The sequence below is a fragment of the Cetorhinus maximus genome, chromosome 2, assembly GCF_964194155.1.
Source record: "Cetorhinus maximus chromosome 2, sCetMax3.hap1.1, whole genome shotgun sequence".
Taxonomy (NCBI): domain Eukaryota; kingdom Metazoa; phylum Chordata; class Chondrichthyes; order Lamniformes; family Cetorhinidae; genus Cetorhinus; species Cetorhinus maximus.
In genome coordinates this window covers 184968466-184990435 of record NC_135880.1, presented here as the reverse complement: position 1 = coordinate 184990435, position 21970 = coordinate 184968466, and the positions used below count along the sequence as shown (strand labels likewise).

The window sequence follows — 21970 nt, the reverse complement described above, 5'->3', positions numbered from 1 at the left end:
CTCTCTCCTCCATCCCCACCCCCTTTCCGTTTTTTCCTCCTCCTTTTTGTTTTTTCCAATAATTTATATAGTTTTTCTTTTCCCACCTATTTCCATTATTTTTAAATGTATTTCCATCCATTGTTTTATCGCTACCTTTCAGCCTTTTTAGTATTCGTTCAACCCACCCCACCCCCACTAGGACTATCTGTACCTTACTCGTCCTGCTTTCTATCCTTAATTAGCACATTCCTTTAGATAATATCACCACCTTCAACACCTCTTTGCCCTTTTGTCTGTGACATCTCATGGTTATCTCCACCTATCACTGGCTTCTTGTCCCAACAACCCCCCCTTCCCCACCCCCCTTAAACCAGGTAATATTTCACCCCTTTCCTATTTTACTTAGTTCTGTTGAAGGGTCATGTGGACGCGAAACGTTAACTGTGCTCTCCTCCGCAGATGCTGCCAGACCTGCTGAGTTTTTCCAGGTATTTCTGTTTCTGTTTTTTTGTGCTGACTCCTCCCCTGGTGGGCGGGGCTTTGAGATGACTCCTCCCCTATTGGGCGGGGCTTTGCGCTGACTCTCCCCCCCCCTGGTAGGTGGGGCTTTGTGCTGACTCCACCCCTGGTGGGCGAGGCTTTGCGCTGACTCTCCCCTTGGTGGGCGGGGCTTTTCGATGACGCCCCGCTGGTAGGCGGGTCTTTACGCTGACTCCTCCCCTGGGGAAAATGGCGGACGAGAGGCAGCCTGAACGTCAGGCTGAGCTATCGGGCCCGTTCCCTTTAGCCCAGCTGCTGCCTTCGGAGCCGTTGCTCCTGCTTTTCTCCTTCCTCGGATACCGGGATCTGGTCAGGTACAAAAACCGGAATAACCCGTGATGGCAGCGATAGAGAGAGAGAGACACAGAGAGAGAGACACAGAGAGAGAGACACAGAGAGAGAGAGGGACACAGAGAGAGGGACAGAGAGAGGGACACACAGAGAGAGAGACAGAGAGAGAGAGAGGGACACACAGAGAGAGGGACACACAGAGAGAGAGGGACACACAGAGAGAGAGACAGAGAGAGAGAGAGGGACACACAGAGAGAGGGACACACAGAGAGAGACACAGAGAGAGAGAGGGACACAGAGAGAGGGACAGAGAGAGAGAGAGGGACACAGAGAGAGGGACAGAGAGAGGGACACACAGAGAGAGGGACACACAGAGAGAGACACAGAGAGAGAGAGGGACACAGAGAGAGGGACAGAGAGAGGGACACACAGAGAGAGAGACAGAGAGAGGGACACACAGAGAGAGGGACACAGAGAGAGAGACACAGAGAGAGAGAGGGACACACAGAGAGAGAGACACAGAGAGAGAGAGGGACACACAGAGAGAGGGACACACAGAGAGAGACACAGAGAGAGAGAGGGACACACAGAGAGAGGGACAGAGAGAGAGAGGGACACACAGAGAGGGACAGAGAGAGAGAGAGGGACACAGAGAGAGGGACAGAGAGAGGGACACACAGAGAGAGAGACAGAGAGGGACACACAGAGAGAGGGACACAGAGAGAGAGACACAGAGAGAGAGAGGGACACACAGAGAGAGAGACACAGAGAGAGAGAGGGACACACAGAGAGAGGGACACACAGAGAGAGACACAGAGAGAGAGAGGGACACACAGAGAGAGGGACAGAGAGAGAGAGGGACACACAGAGAGAGGGACAGAGAGAGAGAGGGACACAGAGAGAGGGACAGAGAGAGAGGGACACACAGAGAGAGGGACACAGAGAGAGAGAGGGACACAGAGAGAGGGACAGAGAGAGAGAGGGACACACAGAGAGAGGGACAGAGAGAGAGAGAGGGACACAGAGAGAGGGACAGAGAGAGAGAGGGACACAGAGAGAGGGACAGAGAGAGAGAGGGACACACAGAGAGAGGGACACAGAGAGAGAGGGACACAGAGAGAGGGACAGAGAGAGAGAGGGACACAGAGAGAGGGACAGAGAGAGAGAGGGACACACAGAGAGAGACACAGAGAGAGAGAGGGACACAGAGAGAGGGACAGAGAGAGAGAGGGACACAGAGAGAGAGACACAGAGAGAGAGAGGGACACACAGAGAGAGACACTGAGAGAGAGAGGGACACAGAGAGAGGGACAGAGAGAGAGAGGGACAGAGAGAGAGAGGGACAGAGAGAGAGAGGGGCACAGAGAGAGGGACAGAGAGAGAGAGGGACAGAGAGAGAGAGGGACACAGAGAGGGACAGAGAGAGAGAGAGGGACACACAGAGAGAGACACAGAGAGAGAGAGGGACACACAGAGAGAGGGACAGAGAGAGAGAGGGACACAGAGAGAGGGACAGAGAGAGAGAGAGAGGGACACAGAGAGAGGGACAGAGAGAGAGAGACACAGAGAGAGAGAGGGACACAGAGAGAGGGACAGAGAGAGAGAGAGGGACACAGAGAGAGGGACAGAGAGAGAGAGGGACACAGAGAGAGGGACAGAGAGAGAGAGAGAGGGACACAGAGAGAGGGACAGAGAGAGAGAGAGAGGGACACAGAGAGAGGGACAGAGAGAGAGAGAGGGACACAGAGAGGGACAGAGAGAGAGAGAGGGACACACAGAGAGAGACACAGAGAGAGAGAGGGACACACAGAGAGAGACACAGAGAGAGAGAGGGACAGAGAGAGAGAGAGGGACACACAGAGAGAGACACAGAGAGAGAGAGGGACACAGAGAGAGGGACAGAGAGAGAGAGGGACACAGAGAGAGGGACAGAGAGAGAGACACAGAGAGAGAGAGGGACACAGAGAGGGACAGAGAGAGAGAGGGACACACAGAGAGAGCCACAGAGAGAGAGAGGGACACAGAGAGAGGGACAGAGAGAGAGAGGGACACACAGAGAGAGACACAGAGAGAGAGAGGGACACAGAGAGAGGGACAGAGAGAGAGAGAGGGACACACAGAGAGAGACACAGAGAGAGAGAGGGACACAGAGAGAGGGACAGAGAGAGAGAGAGGCACAGAGAGAGACACAGGCACAGAGAGAGACACAGAGAGAGAGAGGGACACAGAGAGAGGGACAGAGAGAGAGAGAGGCACAGAGAGAGAGAGAGGCACAGAGAGAGAGAGGGACACACAGAGAGAGAGGGACACAGAGAGAGACACAGAGAGAGAGAGGGACACACAGAGAGAGACACAGAGAGAGAGAGGGACACAGAGAGAGGGACAGAGAGAGAGAGAGGCACAGAGAGAGACACAGAGAGAGAGAGGGACACACAGAGAGAGACACAGAGAGAGAGAGGGACACAGAGAGAGACACAGAGAGAGAGAGGGACACACAGAGAGAGACACAGAGAGAGAGAGGGACACAGAGAGAGGGACAGAGAGAGAGAGAGGGACACACAGAGAGAGACACAGAGAGAGAGAGGGACACAGAGAGAGGGACAGAGAGAGAGAGAGGCACAGAGAGAGGGACAGAGAGAGAGAGAGGCACAGAGAGAGGGACAGAGAGAGAGAGAGGCACAGAGAGAGGGACAGAGAGAGAGAGAGGCACAGAGAGAGGGACAGAGAGAGAGAGGGACACAGAGAGAGGGACAGAGAGAGAGAGGGACACAGAGAGAGGGACAGAGAGAGAGAGGGACACAGAGAGAGGGACAGAGAGAGAGAGGGACACACAGAGAGAGGGACAGAGAGAGAGAGGGACACACAGAGAGAGAGGGACACAGAGGGACAGAGAGAGAGAGAGGCACAGAGAGAGGGACAGAGAGAGAGAGGCACAGAGAGAGGGACAGAGATAGAGAGAGGCACAGAGAGAGGGACAGAGAGAGAGAGGCACAGAGAGAGGGACACAGAGAGAGAGGGACACAGAGAGAGGGACAGAGAGAGAGAGAGGGGCACAGAGAGAGGGACAGAGAGAGAGAGGGACACAGAGAGAGGGACAGAGAGAGAGAGGGGCACAGAGAGAGGGACAGAGAGAGAGAGGGGCACAGAGAGAGGGACAGAGAGAGAGAGGGGCACAGAGAGAGGGACAGAGAGAGAGAGGGGCACAGAGAGAGGGACAGAGAGAGAGAGAGGGACACACAGAGAGACACAGAGAGAGAGGGACACAGAGAGAGAGAGAGAGAGGGGGACACAGAGAGAGAGAGAGAGAGGGGGACACAGAGAGAGAGAGAGAGAGGGGGACACAGAGAGAGAGAGAGAGAGGGGGACACAGAGAGAGAGAGAGAGAGGGACACAGAGAGAGAGAGAGGGGGACACAGAGAGAGAGAGAGAGAGAGAGGGGGACACAGAGAGAGAGAGGGGGACACAGAGAGAGAGAGAGAGGGGGACACAGAGAGAGAGAGAGAGAGGGGGACACAGAGAGAGAGAGGGGGACACAGAGAGAGAGAGAGAGAGAGGGGGACACAGAGAGAGAGAGAGAGAGAGGGGGACACAGAGAGAGAGAGAGAGGGGGACACAGAGATAGAGAGAGGGGGACACAGAGAGAGAGAGAGAGAGGGGGACACAGAGAGAGAGAGAGAGAGGGGGACACAGAGAGAGAGAGAGGGGGACACAGAGAGAGAGAGAGGGGGACACAGAGAGAGAGGGGGGGACACAGAGAGAGACAGAGAGAGGGACACAGAGAGAGAGAGAGGGGGACACAGAGAGAGAGGGGGGGACACAGAGAGAGAGAGAGAGAGACGGATACAGAAATAGCGATGGGGGTGGGATGGAGAGGGATGGAGCGGGACGAACGAGTGGACGAAGTGGGTGGGGAGGCTGAGGTGAAAAGCCAGGCCCAGACTTAATTGGGAGGGAGGGACAATCATTCCCCAATGAATCAGACTTTCTCGAAATTCTGCTGAATGCTCCTCCAGATCCAGAGTTAGAGAAAAATAATCACTCCTCGAACAGGCAACAGCATTGACGCGGATACATCAGCAGATAGGATCAATGGGAGGGTGCTGAGAGTAGTGACGATGTTCCCCACAGACCTCCTCCTATGTACAGGGGTGGGGCTTCAGGACTGGAAAATTTCACATGTACCCACTTGTTCAAAAAATATGTAGAAACATAAAGCTGGTAATTCCTGACCATTAAGACCATTAAAATGCTGGTAAAACTCAGCAGGTGTGGCGGCATCTGTAGAGAGCGAAACAGTTAGCATTTTGACCCTGTATGACTCTTCAGAGCTGAGGAGAGGTAGAAATGTGATGGATTTTATCCTGTTGAAGAGCAGGGGGTTGGGGTGGAACAAGATCAAGGTCGGGTAAGTGGGGGCTCGAGACATTGGACAAAGATGACAAGGACATGACAAAGGGAGTGGTAACGATAGTGTGATATGTATTCATGTCCACTCAGTTTAATGTTGGTGAGGAGGGATCTTTCAGAAATAAGGGTAAAGTTCACAGGCACTTGGATATGCACTGACTATTAAAGAGAAGTCAATGTAGGTTTGTGAAGGTCAAATTGTGGTTGACTCGCACTGAGTTTTTTTTAATAAAGTAAGAGAGCATGGACAAGGCCAGTGCAAAAGGTGTTTGATGAATTACCAGATATCAGAGTTGTTAGCAACATTTAAGATCATGAGATAAAAGGGGCAGGATCAACACGGATACAAAATTGGCTCAATGACTGGGAACAGCGAGATGTGATGCTTGGCTGTTTTTCAGACTGGATGGCGGTATCCATTCAGCTCTAGGGTCATGATTTTATTTATATACAACAATGACTTGGACATGAGGGTACAGGGCATGAATTCAAAAGTGGCAGATGATGTGAGTGTAGTAAAGCGAGGAAGATTGGATTAGAATTGAGGAAGGGATAGTCAGGCTGGTGGAATAGACGGACACTGGCAGGTGCTAGTGAATGCAACGAACAATGAGATGATGCTTTGTGGTAGGAAGAACTCAAGGAGATCATCTAAACTAAATAGCATTTTAAAACCTGCAGGTATTTGTGCACAGGCCTCTGAAAGTGACAGGACAGGTTAACAAAGCAGTTAGAGGGGGGAGATAGTGGTAATGTCACTGAACTAGTAACCCAGAGACCCGGGCTGATGCCCAGGGGATGCGGGTTCGAATCCCTAGACAGCAGCTGGTGGAATTTAAATTCAATTAGTACATCTGGAATTGAAAGCTAGTCTCAGTAATGGTGACCATGAAACTATCATTAATTGTTGTAAAAACCCATCTGGTTCACTAATGCCCCTTTAGGGAAGGAAATCTATCCTTACCTGGTCCTACATTGCCTCCTAACTGTCGTCAAATGGTCTAGCAAGCCAAGGGCAATTAGGGATGGGTAACAAATGCTGACCTTGGCAATGGCACCCACATCCAGTGAAAGAATAAAGGAAAAAAATAAAGGATATGGGATCCTGGAGTTTAGGAATAGAGGCATACAAAAGCAAGGAAGTTGTAAGACACCTTTACAAACTACTAGTTTGGCCCCAGCACATCAGGAAGAATATGATAGTTTTAGAGAGGGTATTATAGTTAGGGAAGTGATTGACAGGAATGGTCCAGGACTGATGGGACATAAAAAGATACAAACAAGGAGCAGGAGTAGGCCATTCGGCCCCTCAAGCCTGCTCCGCCATTTAATAAGATCATGTCTGATCTGATAGTAACCTCAAATCTGCAACCTGCCTACTCCCGATAACCTACCACCTCCTTGAACAAAGAAAAGTACAGCACAGGAACAGGCCCTTCGGCCCTCCAAGCCTGTGCCAATCATATTGCCTGTCAAACGAAAACATTTTGCACTTCCGGGGTCCGTATCCCTCTATTCCCAACCTATTCATGTACTTGTCAAGCTGCCTCTTAAACACCACTAGCGTACCTACACCACCTCCTCTGGCAGCGAATTCCAGACACTCACTACCCTCTGCGTAAAAAATTTGCCCCACACATCTCTATAATTTTCTCCTCTCACCTTAAATCTACGTCCCCTAGTAATTGACTCTTCCACCCTGGGAAAAAGCTTCTGACTATCTACTCTGTCCATGCCACTCATAATTTTGTAAACTTCTATCAAGTCGCCCCTCAATCTCCGTCGCTCCAGTAAGAACAATCCGAGTTTCTCCAACCTCTCCTCATAGCTAATAACCTCCAGACCAGGCAGCATCCTGGTAAACCTCCTCTGCACCCTCTCCATATCATTCTGGTAATGTGGTGACCAGAATTGCACGCAATATTCCAAGTGTGGCCTAACCAAGGTTCTATACAGCTGCAGCATGACTTCCCAGCTTTTATACCCAATACCCCTGCCAATGAAGGCAAGCATGCCATATGCCTTCCTGACCACCTTATCCACCTGCGTTGCCACTTTCAGTGACCTGTGGACCTGTACACCCAGATCCCTCTGCCCGTCGATGGAGCCAGAAGAAATGGGAGCGATACTAAATGAGTACTTCTCATCAATATTCACCAAAGAGAAGGACTTAATGGTTGATTTGTCTAGGGAAGAGTGTGTAGATAGCCGGGATCATGTTGAGATCAAAAAAGAGCAGGTGTAAGGCATCTTGAAGAATATTAAGGTGGATAAGTCCCCAGGGCCAGATGGGATCTACCCCAGATTACTGAGGGAGGCAAGGGAGGAGATTGCTGGGGCCTTGACAGAAATCTTTGTATCCTCGCTGGCTACGGGTGAGGTCCCAGAGGACTGGAGAATGGCCAATGTTGTTCCATTGTTTAAAAAGGGAATAGAGGGATACGGACCCCGGAAGTGCAAAATGTTTTAGTTGACGGGCAATATGATCGGCGCAGGCTTGGAGGGCCGAAGGGCCTGTTCCTGTGCTGTACTTTTCTTTGTTCTTTGTTCACACACAGATTCCCACCTCTGTCCCTGAATGGGCCTACCCTTTCCCTGGCTACCCTCTTGCTTTTTACATATGTATAAAAGGCCTTGGGATTTTCCTTAATCCTGGTTGGCAATGACTTTTCATGACCCCTTTTAGCCCTCCTGACTCCTTGCTTAAGTTTCTTCCTACTTTCATTATATTCTCCACGGGCTTCATCTGTTCCCAGCCTTCTAACCCTTACGAATGCTTCCCTTTTCTTTTTGACTAATCTCACAATATCCTCCGTTATCCAAGGTTCCTGAAACTTGCCATGCTTATCCTTCATCCTAGCAGGAACATGCCGGTCCTGAATTCTTATCAACTGACGTTTGAAAGCCCCCCACATGTCAGCTATTGATTTGTCCTCAAACATCCGCCTCCAGACTAGATTCCTCAGTTCCTGTCTAATATTGTTATAATTAGCCTTCCCCCAATTAAGCACCTCAACCTGAGGACTCCTGTCCACCAGTACCGTGAAACTGACTGAATTATGGTCACTTTTCCCGAAATGCTCCCCTACTGAAACTTAGACCACCTGGCCGGGTTCATTCCCTAATACCAGGTCCAGTATTGCCCCTTCCATAGTTGGACTATCTACATATTGTCTCAGGAAGCCCTCCTGGATGCACCTTACAAATTCTGCACCATCCAAACCCCTAGCACTAAGTGATTCCCAGTCAATATTGGGAAAGTTAAAATCACCCACCACAACAACCCTATTGCTTTTACATCTTTCCAAAATCTGCCTACATAACTGTTCCTCAATCTCCCGCCGACAATTGGGAGGCCTATAGTAAACCCCCAATGTTGTGACTGCACCCTTCCTATTCCGGAGCTTTACCCATATTGCCTCGATGCATGAGCCCTCCGAGGTGGTCCTCCTGTCGTACAGCTGTGATATTCTCCTTAACCAGCAGTGCAACTTCCCCACCTCTTCTACATCCCTCTCTATCCTGCCTGAAACATCTAAATCCTGGAACGTTTATCTGCCAATCCTGTCCATCCTTCAACCAAGTCTCTGTAATAGCAATAACATCATAGTCCCAAGTACTAATCCAAGCTCTAAACTCATCTGCCTTGCCTGTTATACTTCTCGCGTTGAAACAAATGCATTTCAGACCCCCCGTCCCACTGTGTTCAGTAATTTCTCCCTGCCTGCCCTGCCTCTTAGTCCTACTGGCCATATTCACTGGTTCCCAGTCATTTATTTCACCTGCTGACCTATTGCTCTGGTTCCCACCCCACTGCCATACTAATTTAAACCCTCCCGAGTGACACTAGCAAACCTTGCAGCCAGGATATCGGTGCCCCTCCAGTTTAGATGCAACCCGTCCTTCTTGTACAGGTCCCACCTGCCCCGAAAGAGATCCCACTGATCCAGATATCGGAAACCCTCCCTCCTACACCATCTGTTCAGCCACATGTTTAGCTGCACTATCTTCCTATTTCTAGCCTCACTGGCATGTGGCACAGGGAGTAATCCTGAGATTACAACCCTAGAGGTCCTGTTTTTTAATTTTCTGCCTAATTCCCTGAACTCCTGCTGCAGGACCTCGTCACTCTTCCTGCCTATGTCGTTAGTACCAATGTGTACCACGGCCTCTGGCTGTTCTCCCTCCCCCTTCAGAATGTCCGGTTCCCGATCAGAGACATCTTGATTATCAAGAATCTACCCACCTCTGCCTTCAATGATTCTGTTTCCACTGCTTTTTCAGGAAGAGAGTTCCAAAGACTCACGAGCATCTGAGTGAAAAAATTTCCCCTTAGCTCTGTTTTAAATGGGTGACCCCTTATTTTTAAACAGTGACCCCTAGTGCTAGATTCTTACACAAGAGCAAACAACCTCTCTACATCCACTCTGTCAAGACCCCTCAAGATCTTATAAGGTTTCAATCAAGTCACCTCTTACTATTCTAAATTCCAGCCGATCCAAGCCTAACCTGTCCAACCTTTCCTCATAAGATAACCCGCCCATTCCAGGTATTAGTCTAGTAAACCTCCTCTGAACTGCTTCCGATGCATTTACAAGCTGCCTTAAAAAAGGAATCCAAAAGCGTACACATTACTCCCGATGTGCTCTCATCATTGCTTTGTATTGTTAAGTTGTTTAGAAATGAAGACGGAAACCAGTTTTACTGCTTGTCATAACACTCTCCACAGACAAAACTAGCCTCAGCTGCTCTCCCTTTTATACAACCAAATGGGTTTTTAAAAATTTGTTATTGAGATGTGGGCGTCATTAGCTAGGCCATTTCAGAGGGCATTTAAGAGTCAACCACATTGCTGTGGGTCTGGAGTCACATGTAGGCCAGACCGTGTAAAGACAGCAGATTTCCTTCCTTAAAGAACATTAGTGAACCAGATGGGTTTTACAACATTAGACTTTTAATTCCAGCTTTTTATTGAATTCAAATTGATTCAAACGCAGGTCCCCACAGCATTACCCTGAGTCTCTGGGTCACTAATCTAGTGACAATACCACCTCCCTTGCTCAGTTAAACAACCTAATAATTAGCAATTGAACTTTTTTTAACTGTTTCCTTCCCTAACAGATTTCCCTCTTCATAAAAAAAGGTAACCCTTAAGTTTATGTAATCACACAAAAAAATGGTAATAACAAACATCAATATATATTTTTTAATTCAATAAATTGACCTTAATCCCCTCTTTAAGAAAAGGTGTATAGATATGCCCACACAAAAGAAGTATTTTTTTAAAGAAAAAGATGTCACTCTTTGAGGATCTCTGGTAACTTTTTGGAGCTTCCTCCTCTCTTGGTGGAGCAGTCAGCTAACTGGTAGCTGCTATTGATCCATTTGATCTTGGCAATTCCCTTATTCTCAAGTATCTGTCTTAAGCTTGCAATGTCAATCTGCAATCTCTTCTTGTTAATGCACTTTGCAGAGTGAACTTTTTCCCCAAAGTGACTTGTTATCAATAAAACATTTGATAAGTACTGTTGCTGAATCCCCTTTTCCATTTAAAACTTCTGCCAGTATCTTTGATGTAAAGAATGTCATATCTACTGCCTCAACAAAGGCAGGAACCTCCACTGTTAATGTACCTTATACAACTCTTCATATCTTTTTAGATTCCCAAGTCAAAAGGGCAGAATTTGCCTTTTTCCCCTTATGAGAAATGTTAAAAATCTTCCCGCGCTCGAAAATCCTTCACATAGGTTTGCGTAAGATGCATCATAGAACACAATCTGTTTCATTTTTCTAACATCACCCAAAGATGGCAATTTCAAAACACACTGTTCCATTTTTAATATTGTCAATGTTTTGTTTGCCTGAATGATTTCTTCAACCTTTTAGTGCTCAATTCCAAAACGTCAAAACTGACATCCGGCCTTGTTTGTTTGCCTAGCCAATTGAGTTGCCCAATTAGACTTCTGAGTTCTTCTTTTTCTGTTTCAGAAGTCACTATCTTTCTGGGAGGCCCTGCCACAACTATTTGCAGTGGGATTGACGTTCTCTAAATCGGATTGCTGATGCAAAAGGACCTGTGATCCATTCTACCTGATTTCCAATCCAATGTACTTAAACGCACCAGAAGCCTGACTTTCAATTTTAAACTCCATTCTGAGCCCATTAATGACAATTGTTTCAAATTCACTACTCCACCCTACAAAAAAAATCATCTACATGCATTATAAAGATGTCTGCAAGCTTCCCTCCAATAAAACATTGCGGGTCTGCTTCCAACTGAAGACAGCCCCCAACTTTAACAAAACTAACTTCACTGAGAAACACCAAACTCTGGAAGTGTCATTTAAACCGTATACATGTTTATTTAGCTTCCGGAGAGTCCCTTCTATGTTTGGCACCACTTTTGGTGGATGGAGAAAAACTTCCCTTTGAAGTTGGTATCCCTGCAAAAAAGCAGCTTTAATATCAATGGACTTGCATTCCCAAGCATTTGTAGCTAATAGAGTTAAAAAGATTGTCAGCATAACTTTCCCTGCTGTAGGTGAATCTACTCTTATACCCTGATCACCCAATTTTTCTTCAAACCTTCGCGCCACTAGCCTGGCTTTAGCTTTATAAGTCCCATCAGGAAGCACCTTTTCTGTGCATATCCATCTATGAGGCAGAGCTGGTTGTCTCCCATCTGGCACCTCTGTGTATACTCCAAACTCTTTCCAACTATGTAGTTCTTGCTGTTTGGCATCCTTTATTAATTTATCACCTAATTTATTTGAAGTTACTAAGACATCTTGATCACATGGGCTTCTGCTCCTTGTAGCGTTACCAGTCTCTGCCATATTCCTTGACCTTGTTAAGCTACGCCCTCTAGCCTGTCTTCTCTCGTGCTTTGGACTGTTACTGTTTGATCTCCTTCCCCCATTTATAGATATTGTTTCAACAGTTCGCGATCACTTCCTAGAGGCATGTTCACTCCCAGGCCCACTGTTTGAACTGATGCTGCGTTTCCGTGCCTTCCATTTTAGCACTTCATGTTCCCAATCCATAGGCCTAACCTCCTGTTCTTTATCTCGTACATTTAATATATTTATATATTTATATTTTAATATATTTTTCAGTGGCCTTCCCTGCTGTACCTACAATCGTCGCATCTCGCCATTGACTAGCCCCTTCTGGCAAGTATGTAACTTTAGTGCCAACTTTCCTCTGGGACAGATTGCCTCATCATCTTCATCCAAATTGCTGTCTCTATCTTCAAATATCCTGTCAACTTCAGCTACCTGGGCCTCACAATCATGCAACATATGGGTATGAGAAGTACATGGTTCCTTGTCACTTCCTACACTTTCTGAACCCGCAAACTTGTAGTCTGCACCAACTAACCGTTTGGCACAAAAGGAGACCATTTGGCCCATCATATCTGCACCGGCTCTCCAAATGAGCATTATGACCTAGTGCCATTGCCCTGCCTTTTTCCCATACCCCTGATGAGTGTACCCGATTAGTCTAGTTCCCATGTTGTAAAGTGACTTTTACCATCTTTGCCTATAATCTTTCCCGGGTCTCCCCATTCATTAAGTCCTCTTCTATAATATACCATGTTTCCCTGATTGAAAATAGTTTCTGATGGACGTACAGTGTGCCTTAGAGCTTGCCGAATTCTTTCTGAAACTTCAGCTTTAAGGAATGCTCTTCTACCTGTGTGTAGTGCATTTAAATACTCAGAAAAGGTAGAGCTAATCGTTCCCTCCCATGATGGGGGATAATCATTCAGGACAGAAGGAATTTTTAGGTTTCTACCAAAAACCAATTGATATGGACTATAGCCCCCAACCATCTGCAGTGAATTCTTGGCATGGACAGCCCATGCTAGAGCTGATGTTAATTTACAGCTTGGCCTATCTGCCAATATTTTATGAAGCATCTCATCTATAACCACATGATTCCTTTCACACACTCCGTTACTAAAGGGGCTATCAACGCGGAAATTATCACTATTACATTCATACTTTCACACATATCCTGGAACTTGTTAGCAAATTCTCCCCATTATCAGTGAGGAATTTTGCCGGTGGTCCCAATCCGGTCTCTATCCACTTCTCCATCACCTGATCCACAATTATTTTCTTTTCTTTACTGTATATGATTGTTGATTGGATAAACCTTGTTACCAAATCTAATGTAAAATAAAAATGTCCTTTTCTTTATCCCATACCTTTAAATCCATCACCACAACTTAATTGAAATCCCTCGCTAAAGATAGACTCACTACATATATCACATCTATCGCTTATCTCCTCTATGTGTTTAACATACTCTCCATCCCTTATTCCTGCATCCCTTAACAACATTTTTAATCTTTGCGAAGAAGGGTAGGCGAACTGCTGATGCAATTTTAACACAATTTGCTTTTTGTCTTCAAAATTCCTATCCCCTGACGTTAATAACACTTTAATCTCCTTAATAGAAAAGTTAGGTTTCATTAAAGGAACACAGAATCCAGATTGCCTAAATTGTAAATCCACAGGTTTTTCAAATACAATGGCCTTGTCATTTTCCATGTCCAGCTTAATTTGCTTTCTTCATCGATGGTCTGCTCAACAGTAATGGTATTTCGCGAGACACTACATCCATGCTGATGAAACGATTGACTCCAGCTATCTTACAGGGAATCACTACCCTTCTTAAAGATTTTAGGATATTATCATCTCCAAATCTAAAACTGATGGAACTCTCAAATTCTTTAACCTTATTCCAGCCATTGTCCTTTAAGGAGCATTTTAACCAGTCTATTCCTCAGACTGTAGACGTACATTCGCTATCTAGTTGAAGGACTCTGCCACCAAGACATTCATCACAGGGCTGAAACTTGTAACTAATACAATGCCCTTGCTTTGGTCAATATCTTCATCATCTTCTTCTGAGCCTCCTGTCTCATGTTTAATTTCAAACACCTTATGTCGTTTAGGACAGTTCATTGCATAATGGTATTTTGAATTGCATCTAAAACACTGATTGACCACACCCTGGGCATTTCTGGGGTTCATTCCTTTGTCATACATCCGTAATTCTTTTCTCCTGCCATAGCTGTCCAAGATGTTCCTGTCTCCATTGTTTCCAGCTACAAATCTCCTTTTGTACTGACGCCTACACCCTGTTTCTAAACGATCTCACCATTCCGTTAACGTTGTATGCTCCATTTTCTGTCTGAGTGCTAAATGCCTCCTTTGTGCCATGAACATTGCTGGAAAGGAATGTTTTCAGAGGAATTTTTTTTTTTACAGATTCTGACATCTATTCTAGCAGTGTGTGTCTTTCTGTAAACTTAATTCCCATAAGAACTAGAAGCCTGTCCATTTTCGATACTTTGGCACAGTCTAGTAACTTGAACACCATCACCAATTGGGGAATTTCTAGATGGAACTTTTGCATTCTTGTATTTAGCCTAATGGATTCCATTATGTAACCTTCTGTGGAACTTTCTTCCAGCTTTCTAAATTTGTCAAAATAAGCACTTAATAAACCATCCTTCTGATAGATCTCATGATGTTTCCAAACCTTCATCCGTGTCCGAATGCTTCGGCTCCAACCCTGAAAACACCTTTCATCATATTTCGCTTTTGTCTGGTAACGAAAGTGCCAAGGTTATTTCCTGCTTTTTCTTTGGCAAGGATGTAATCCGTGTCCACATCGTTACTTCATTCTTCCATTGCTCATAGGGCTCACTCTCAGAAAACATCGGTGGTCATACCCCAAAGCTCCACATTTTGATTCGGCCATTCTCTTTTTTAGTGACTCCAAACCACTCTGCTCTTAAAGTCAACTCCAAATACAGTCTTTTGTCCAAAGAAAGCTTAGTTTTCAATCTTTTACTTACAAACAGCAACCATTCTCTGCTACCACTGTTAAGTTCCAATAGTTGTTTAGAAATGAAGACTGAAACCAAGACATGTACAACTGAAGCAGAGAAGGCTGAGGTTATTTCATAGAGGTGTTTAACATCATGCAGGAAAAACAGAAATGGTTTCCAATGGCTGGAGTGTGGATAATTAAAGGTGGATTGGTCAAAGAAATGGAGGTGATGTGACAAAAATTTCCATGCAGTAAGTTGTCAGGGTTTGGATGCATTGCCTGGATAATGTGGCAGAACTTTCAGGATTTGTCTTTCAAAGAGAACTGGAGAAATATGGAAAGAAACAAAATGTAGGGAAATGAGGGAAGAGTGGTGAAATGCAACTAACTGGATTACTCACAACCTGGCGCAGACGCAATGGGCCGTATGGCCTCCTGTTTTATGACAGTCAAAGAGTGTGATGGAGATATAGTCAGGCACACAGTGAGAGCTGGGAGAGTGGGACAGAGTGAGGAACAGGAAAGAAATGGGCTGGGAGAGGGAGAGATACTGGCTGGAGGGCCAGCAATTGGAGTTTCAGCTCTTGACAATTCTCACATTAAAGAGCACTGAAGCTGTGATAAGACAGCAGCCATTCTCACTATCAAGTCCTCTCTTTCTCCTTTCATTTTAGCTGCAGTTCTGTATGTCGGAGATTCCATCAACTCTGTAGCCATGACCCCCTGTGGAAAAGGCACTGCAAGAGATACTGGCTGCTGTCTGAGTGAGTATCAGGATGGTGAGGGCAGGTGGGAGGGAACAATAGAATTTACATATTAAAAAGAGAAAAACATGTTTCAAGGAGAATGAAAGGCAATGTGGGAGAAGGCCATGTCAGACCTAACAGGAGTATGTGAAACAGCCTTCAAGAAGCCTGCGGCATGTATGCATGAGTCTGCTATGTAACAAAACTGAAGTTTGGGAGAACCATTTGGAATTCCACTGTTAACTTGCTAGTTCTGTTTTAAATCTAAAATCTATTTTGAACTATTGCCTTAAAGGGGATGCGTAACTGGGAGTCAAGTCAATTGGGAATTTTAGGATTATTGTAGTAAGTAATTGTAGTCTTATGTATGTGCTTGAAATCTTTTATTTGTTAATAAATATTTAAATTTTTTCTTAAATCTCTAAAGGTCTTGGTGGACTCATTACTTCTGAATTCAGTGCACACCCCATCTTCTCATGATAAATACAAATTGCAAAACCGTTGTGATAGTGCGACCAAGTTTCCCTTGAGGATTTGGTCTGCCTGGCGCACATCATCTGCCACGTCATAAATTGGGGGCTCTTCATGGGATATTTGAAGTTCCTTGATTTGGTTTGGGGTTGGTGAATCTTAAAGCTACGAGCACTAGAAGCACATTGAATTCAGGACTTGGTGTGAGGGATTTTAAAGTGGTAAGACTGCAAAAATAGCTGTATCCATGGCTAAAACAAATTTGGAAGTAGAAGATATAACTCTGATTGTGTTACACAAAATATCTAAGGATAAGTTAATAGACTTGGTGGATTAATTGAGGTTACCTCTAGGGGCAAAGAAAGCAGACATAGTTGAAGTGATAGCAAAGCATTTGAAATGGGAAGGGATACCTGACACTAGTGATTCACAGCTGGAGGTAGTGAGACTTCAGTTACAAATGAAGAAACTTGAACTTGAACAAGCAAAGGAACTGAAAAAAATTAAACTATAGGCAACAGAAAAAGAAAGGGCAGAGAAAGGAATGTGAAGTATGTGAAGGGGAAGTCTTTCCATGTGTACAGGGTGGAGCAGGTAAAGATATTGAAATTTTAAGAGAGACAGGCTAGTCAATCCTTAATATTATGGGAGAGTGATATTTGTTGTTCAGAGGGAGTATTGCAGGAACAAGTGATAAGTGGGGTTTATGGAGATGCTGAACCCATTCCATTGTGGAAGGCAAATTTAAAGACTAAGTGGAAACAGGTGAGGTGATTGCTGGAGTAGTAGAAAAATTGCTCATTGCAGGGGTTCAATTTCTTTTAGATAATGAAAAAGCAGGGTTGCAGATGTGGGTGATGCCTCCAGTAGTTGAGCAGCCCATGGCGGAGCATTGAACAGATTTGCAGAAAAGCATCCTGGATTGTTTCCAGATTGTGTAGTAATGAGATCACAAGTTCACAGGTTGAACCACAAAGAAGAGGAAGTTAAAAGGCAGGGAAAAGGTATTGAAGTTCAATTAGGTAATGCAATCTTTGATAAGATTGTTCACAAAGAGAATGAAGCTGAGGCTTTAGCTCAAGGATGTTGCTAGTATTACAACAAAAGGATCCAGTAATATCAGACAGCTTACTCAAACAGGCAGAATGTATTCCAGAATGTTATTACCTTAAGGGTAATGTGTTAATGAGGAAGTGGAGACCGTATCAAGTTTCAGCAGATGAAAAACGGATGGAAGTGCATCAGATTGTTGTACCATCTGGATATAGAAATAAGATACTGATAGTAGCTTGTGAAATTCCCATAGGAGGCTTTTAGGAATTGGAAAGACACATGCAAAAATACAAGAACGTTTTTATTGGCCCGGATTGCACAGAGATGTAGTCAAATTCTGCAGTACGTGTCACATGTCAGTTGATAGGGAAACCACAAGCAATGATTAAGCCGACACCTTTAATTCCAATTCAAGCATTTGAGGAACTTTTTACTAGGGTCATGTTTGATTGTGTAGGACCCCTCCCTAAGACTATAAGTGGAAATCAGTACATGCTGACAATGGATTTGTCTAAAAGTTTTCCGGAAGTGATACCTTTGAGAAATATTACAGCAAAGAGGATTGTTGAATAGTTGACTAAATTTTTTTTACAAGATTTGATTTACCAAAAGAAATGCAATCAGATCAGGGTTCAAATTTCATGTCACAGCTGTTTAAGGAAGTAATGAACAGTTTGGGGATAAAACAGTTTAAGTCAACAGCTTATCGTCCAGAATCACAAGGAGCTTTGGAAAGATGGTATCAAACTTTAAAAACCACAATGAGGGCTTATTGTCAGGACTATCCACAGGATTGGGATAGGGGAATTCCATTCTTGTTATTTGCTATTAGGGATGCTCCTAATAGATCGACTGGATTTAGTCCTTTTGAATCACTCTATGGTCATGAGGTAAGGGGACCACTAAAGTTAATTCATGAGAAATTGGTGGGTCAAAATTCAGAAATTACTCTCCTAGATTATGTATCAAACTTCAGAGAAAGATTGAACAGAGCATGTGAGTTAGCTAGGGAACATTTAAAGATGTCACGGCAGGTGATGGAAGCAAAGACAGATAGGAGAGCCACAGCTCATAGTTTTGTTGCTGTTAGCTTTGTTACTAGTTCTGAGTGAATCGTTGAAGGCAAGATTTAATGGGCCTTACAGGATTGAAAAGAAAATGAGTGAAGTAAATTATTTAATAAATACATAAGAAAGAAGCAGAGGGTGTGACATGTAAGTATGCTTAAAAAGCACTTTGACAGGAAAGAGGACCAAAAGGAGGTATTAGTGGTGGTAGATGAGGAGAAAGAGGCAGAAAGGAAGGATTCTGAAATTGATTTTCCTCTAATCAAATTGGATAATGATGTGGTACTTAAAAAATTTAAATGTAATATTTAGTTACCTTCCAGACAAGTGCAAAAGTGATTTGGAGATGCTATTGCAGTCACACAAAGCTATTTGTAAGACTAAGCTGGGGAGGGCAAATTTAGCTACACATGATGAGTGCAGGGGATTAATCTTCAATTAGGCAACATCCTTATAGATTAACTCCAGAAAAGTTATCACAAGTACAAAAAGAAATTGAATTCATGCTTCAAAATGACATCATTGAGTCTAGTTGCAGTAACTAGAGTTCACCTGTTCTGATGGTACCGAAACTGGAAGAAACACAAAGACTGTGTGTGGACTATTGAAAACTGAATGCAGTGACAAAAGTGGATTCATATCCTACACCACAGTTGGAAGATTGTTCCACTTTCTCAATACAATCAAAGTTTATCACAAAGATTGACTTGCTGAGAGGATATTGGCAAGTACTGTTATCAGAGAGAATAAAGGAGATATTGGCTTTTGTGACGCCAGATGGATTATATCAGTTTACAGTCATGCCATTTGGTATGAAAAATGAACCTGTAACATTTCAAAGACTGACAAACAAAGTAATTGCAGGACTGAGCAATTGTGCTGTGTATATTGACAACTTGATAGTTTTCAGTCAAACGTGGGAGGAGCATTTACAACACCTGGAAAAATTGCTTAGAAGATTACAAGAAGCTAATTTGGTGATGAATTTGGCTAAGAGTGAATTTGCAAAAGTGCAAGTTATGTATCTAGACCATTGGACATGATAAAATGGCTCCAAGAGATATGAAAGTCAAAGCTATCGTGGATTTCCCCATGCCTACAACAGAATGAGAAGTTTTAAGATTTCTGGGCATGAGTGGGTTTTACTGGAAACTTGTACCCAATTTTAGCCAAGTGGTTGCTCCATTGACTAAACTATTAAAAAAGAACAAGAAATTTCAATGGACACAGGAATGTCAGAAGGAATTTGACAGTTTAAAAACTGTATTGACTACGATACCAGTTTTGGAAGTACCCAGTTATGTCAAGCAATTTAAATTGGCCTTTGACGTGAGTGATGTAGGCATTGGTGCTGTACTGTTACAAGAAGATGGAACTGGAATTGAGAAATCGATAGGGCATTTTTCACGAAAATTGAATGTACAACAGAGAAAATATTCAATGATCGAAAAGGAGACTCTAAGCCTGGTGTTAGCCTTGCAACACTTCGAGGTTTATGTTGCAAACAGTTCATCAGAAAGAATTGTTTATACAGACCACAATCCTTTAAAATTTCTGGACAGATTTTGAGACCAAAGTGCAAGGCTGTTCAGATGGTGTTTATCACTGCAACCATTTAATCTACAGATTACACATGTGGCTGGATGAGAAAATCTAATTGGAGATGCATTTTCGTGCTTGACATGCTAATGAGTAAACATGGATGCTGGTTTAGCATGTAAGGTGTGAAGGGAATTTGCATTTTTAGAAAGATGAAGGGAGATTTGGATTTCAATCTGTTTTCAATGAGCCTGATAAGCATGGCTAAGGAATATAAAGGCAAAATACTGCGGACGCTAGAAACCTGAAACAAAAAATGCTGGAAAAACTCAGCAGGTCTGACAGCATCTGTGGAGAGAAAGACAGAATTAACGTTTCAAGCCCTCAGGATCTCAAAATCTGTCCAGAAATTTTAAAGCCACAGATGCTGTCAGACCTGTTGAGTTTTTCCAGCATTTTTTGTTTTTGTTGGCTAAGGAACATGTTTATTATTCCCAAAGGTTACTGACGAATAGTAGCAACATGAACGTTTTTATGTTGTGAGGAAGATACAACTTCAAAGACATTAGAAACAATAGAATTTACATATTAGAAAGAGAGAAACATACATGAAAGAGAATGAGGATATGCGTCAGAAGAAGGCCCTGTGAGAGCTAACTGAAGTGTGTGAAGTAGCCTTAATGAAGCCTCCAGCATTTGTGCATAAACCTGCTGTCTACCAAAACTGAAGCTGGAGAAAAGCCATTTGGCATTCCACTGTCCAGGGTATAGTGTTAATTTGCTGGATCTGTTTGAAATCTAAAATTTTTAGACCATTGCCTTAAAGGGGGTGTAACTGGGATCGGGTTAATTAGGAATTTTAGGAATTATTAGAGTAGTAATTGTAGTCTTATGTATGCTTGACATCTCTTATTTTGTTAATAAATATTTTAATTTTTAAAAAAATTCTCAGTGTTGGTGGGCTGATTATTTCTGAATTCAGTGCATGCATCTCGAAATAAATACAAATTGCAAAACTATTGTGATAGTGCGACCAGGTTTCCCTCGCGGATTTGGTTCACCTGGCACATACCATCTGCCTGTCATAACAGGTACCAGAAATCTCTTGATCTCTGTCTTGGATCTTCTGGATGACTGAGCCGAGACAGCCCTCTGGGGTAGAGTGTTCCAATGATTCACTACCCGCTGACTGAAGAAATTCCTCCTCATCTCGTCCTAAATAGCTGACCCCTTATTCTAAGACCCATGTTCTAGATTTCCCAGTGACTAGGTAGGAGGGGTGCAACATCCCCTCAGCATGTACCCTGTGAAGCTCCTTAAGAATTGTATACATTTCAATTAAATCACCTTTCATTCTTCTAAACTCAATGGGAATATAGTCTAGTCTACTTTATCTCTGCGCATAGGATAATCTTGTCATCCCAGGAACTAGTCTAGTCAATCTTTGCTGCGCTCCCTCTTGGGCAACCATGTCCTTCCTTACGTAAGGAGATGAAAACTGCGTGTACGTTCCAGCTGTGGTCTCACCAAGGCCGTGTACATTTGCAGGACTCTAATCCCTTTGTAATAAAGGCTGACAACGCTTTGCCTTCAGTTATGTGGAGAGATTGGAGAAGCTGGGCCTGCCCTCAGAGAAGAGAAGGCTCAGGAGATTTGATAGAGGCTTTTGAAGTTATGAGGAATCTGGACACCTCTCGGAACCCCAGTAGTTTATGGGAAACTGTTGTTATTGGTGAAGGATTGAGAACCAGAGGACACTGATTTAAGGAAGAAACGACAACACAATGAGGAAATACTTTCACACAGCGAGTGGTTAGGATCTGGAATGTGCTGCCCGAGTGTGGTGGAGACGAGCTCACTAATGGCTTTGGAAAGGGAATTGGGTCGTTACCTGAAAAGAACAGACTTGCAGGACTATAGGGGGAAGGGAGGCTCAGTGAATTGCTCTTGCAGAGAGCTAGCATGAACATGAAAGACTGAATGGGAGTCGGATGTGTTGTGACCATTCTCTGGTTCTATAATTAC

General features: G+C 44.2%; 1 protein-coding gene across 1 annotated transcript in view; it reads left to right on the top strand.

The window, feature by feature from the left end:
- The first annotated feature begins 648 nt into the window (after nt 1-648).
- fbxo3 (F-box protein 3) overlaps nt 649-21970 on the top strand; it is a 58591-nt gene continuing 37269 nt past the window's right edge. The window contains exons 1-2 of the mRNA XM_078530510.1: nt 649-836; nt 15744-15833. Of these exons, the coding sequence (XP_078386636.1) occupies nt 712-836; nt 15744-15833 (215 nt within the window). The 5' untranslated portion in view covers nt 649-711. The remainder of the gene's footprint in view (nt 837-15743; nt 15834-21970) is intronic.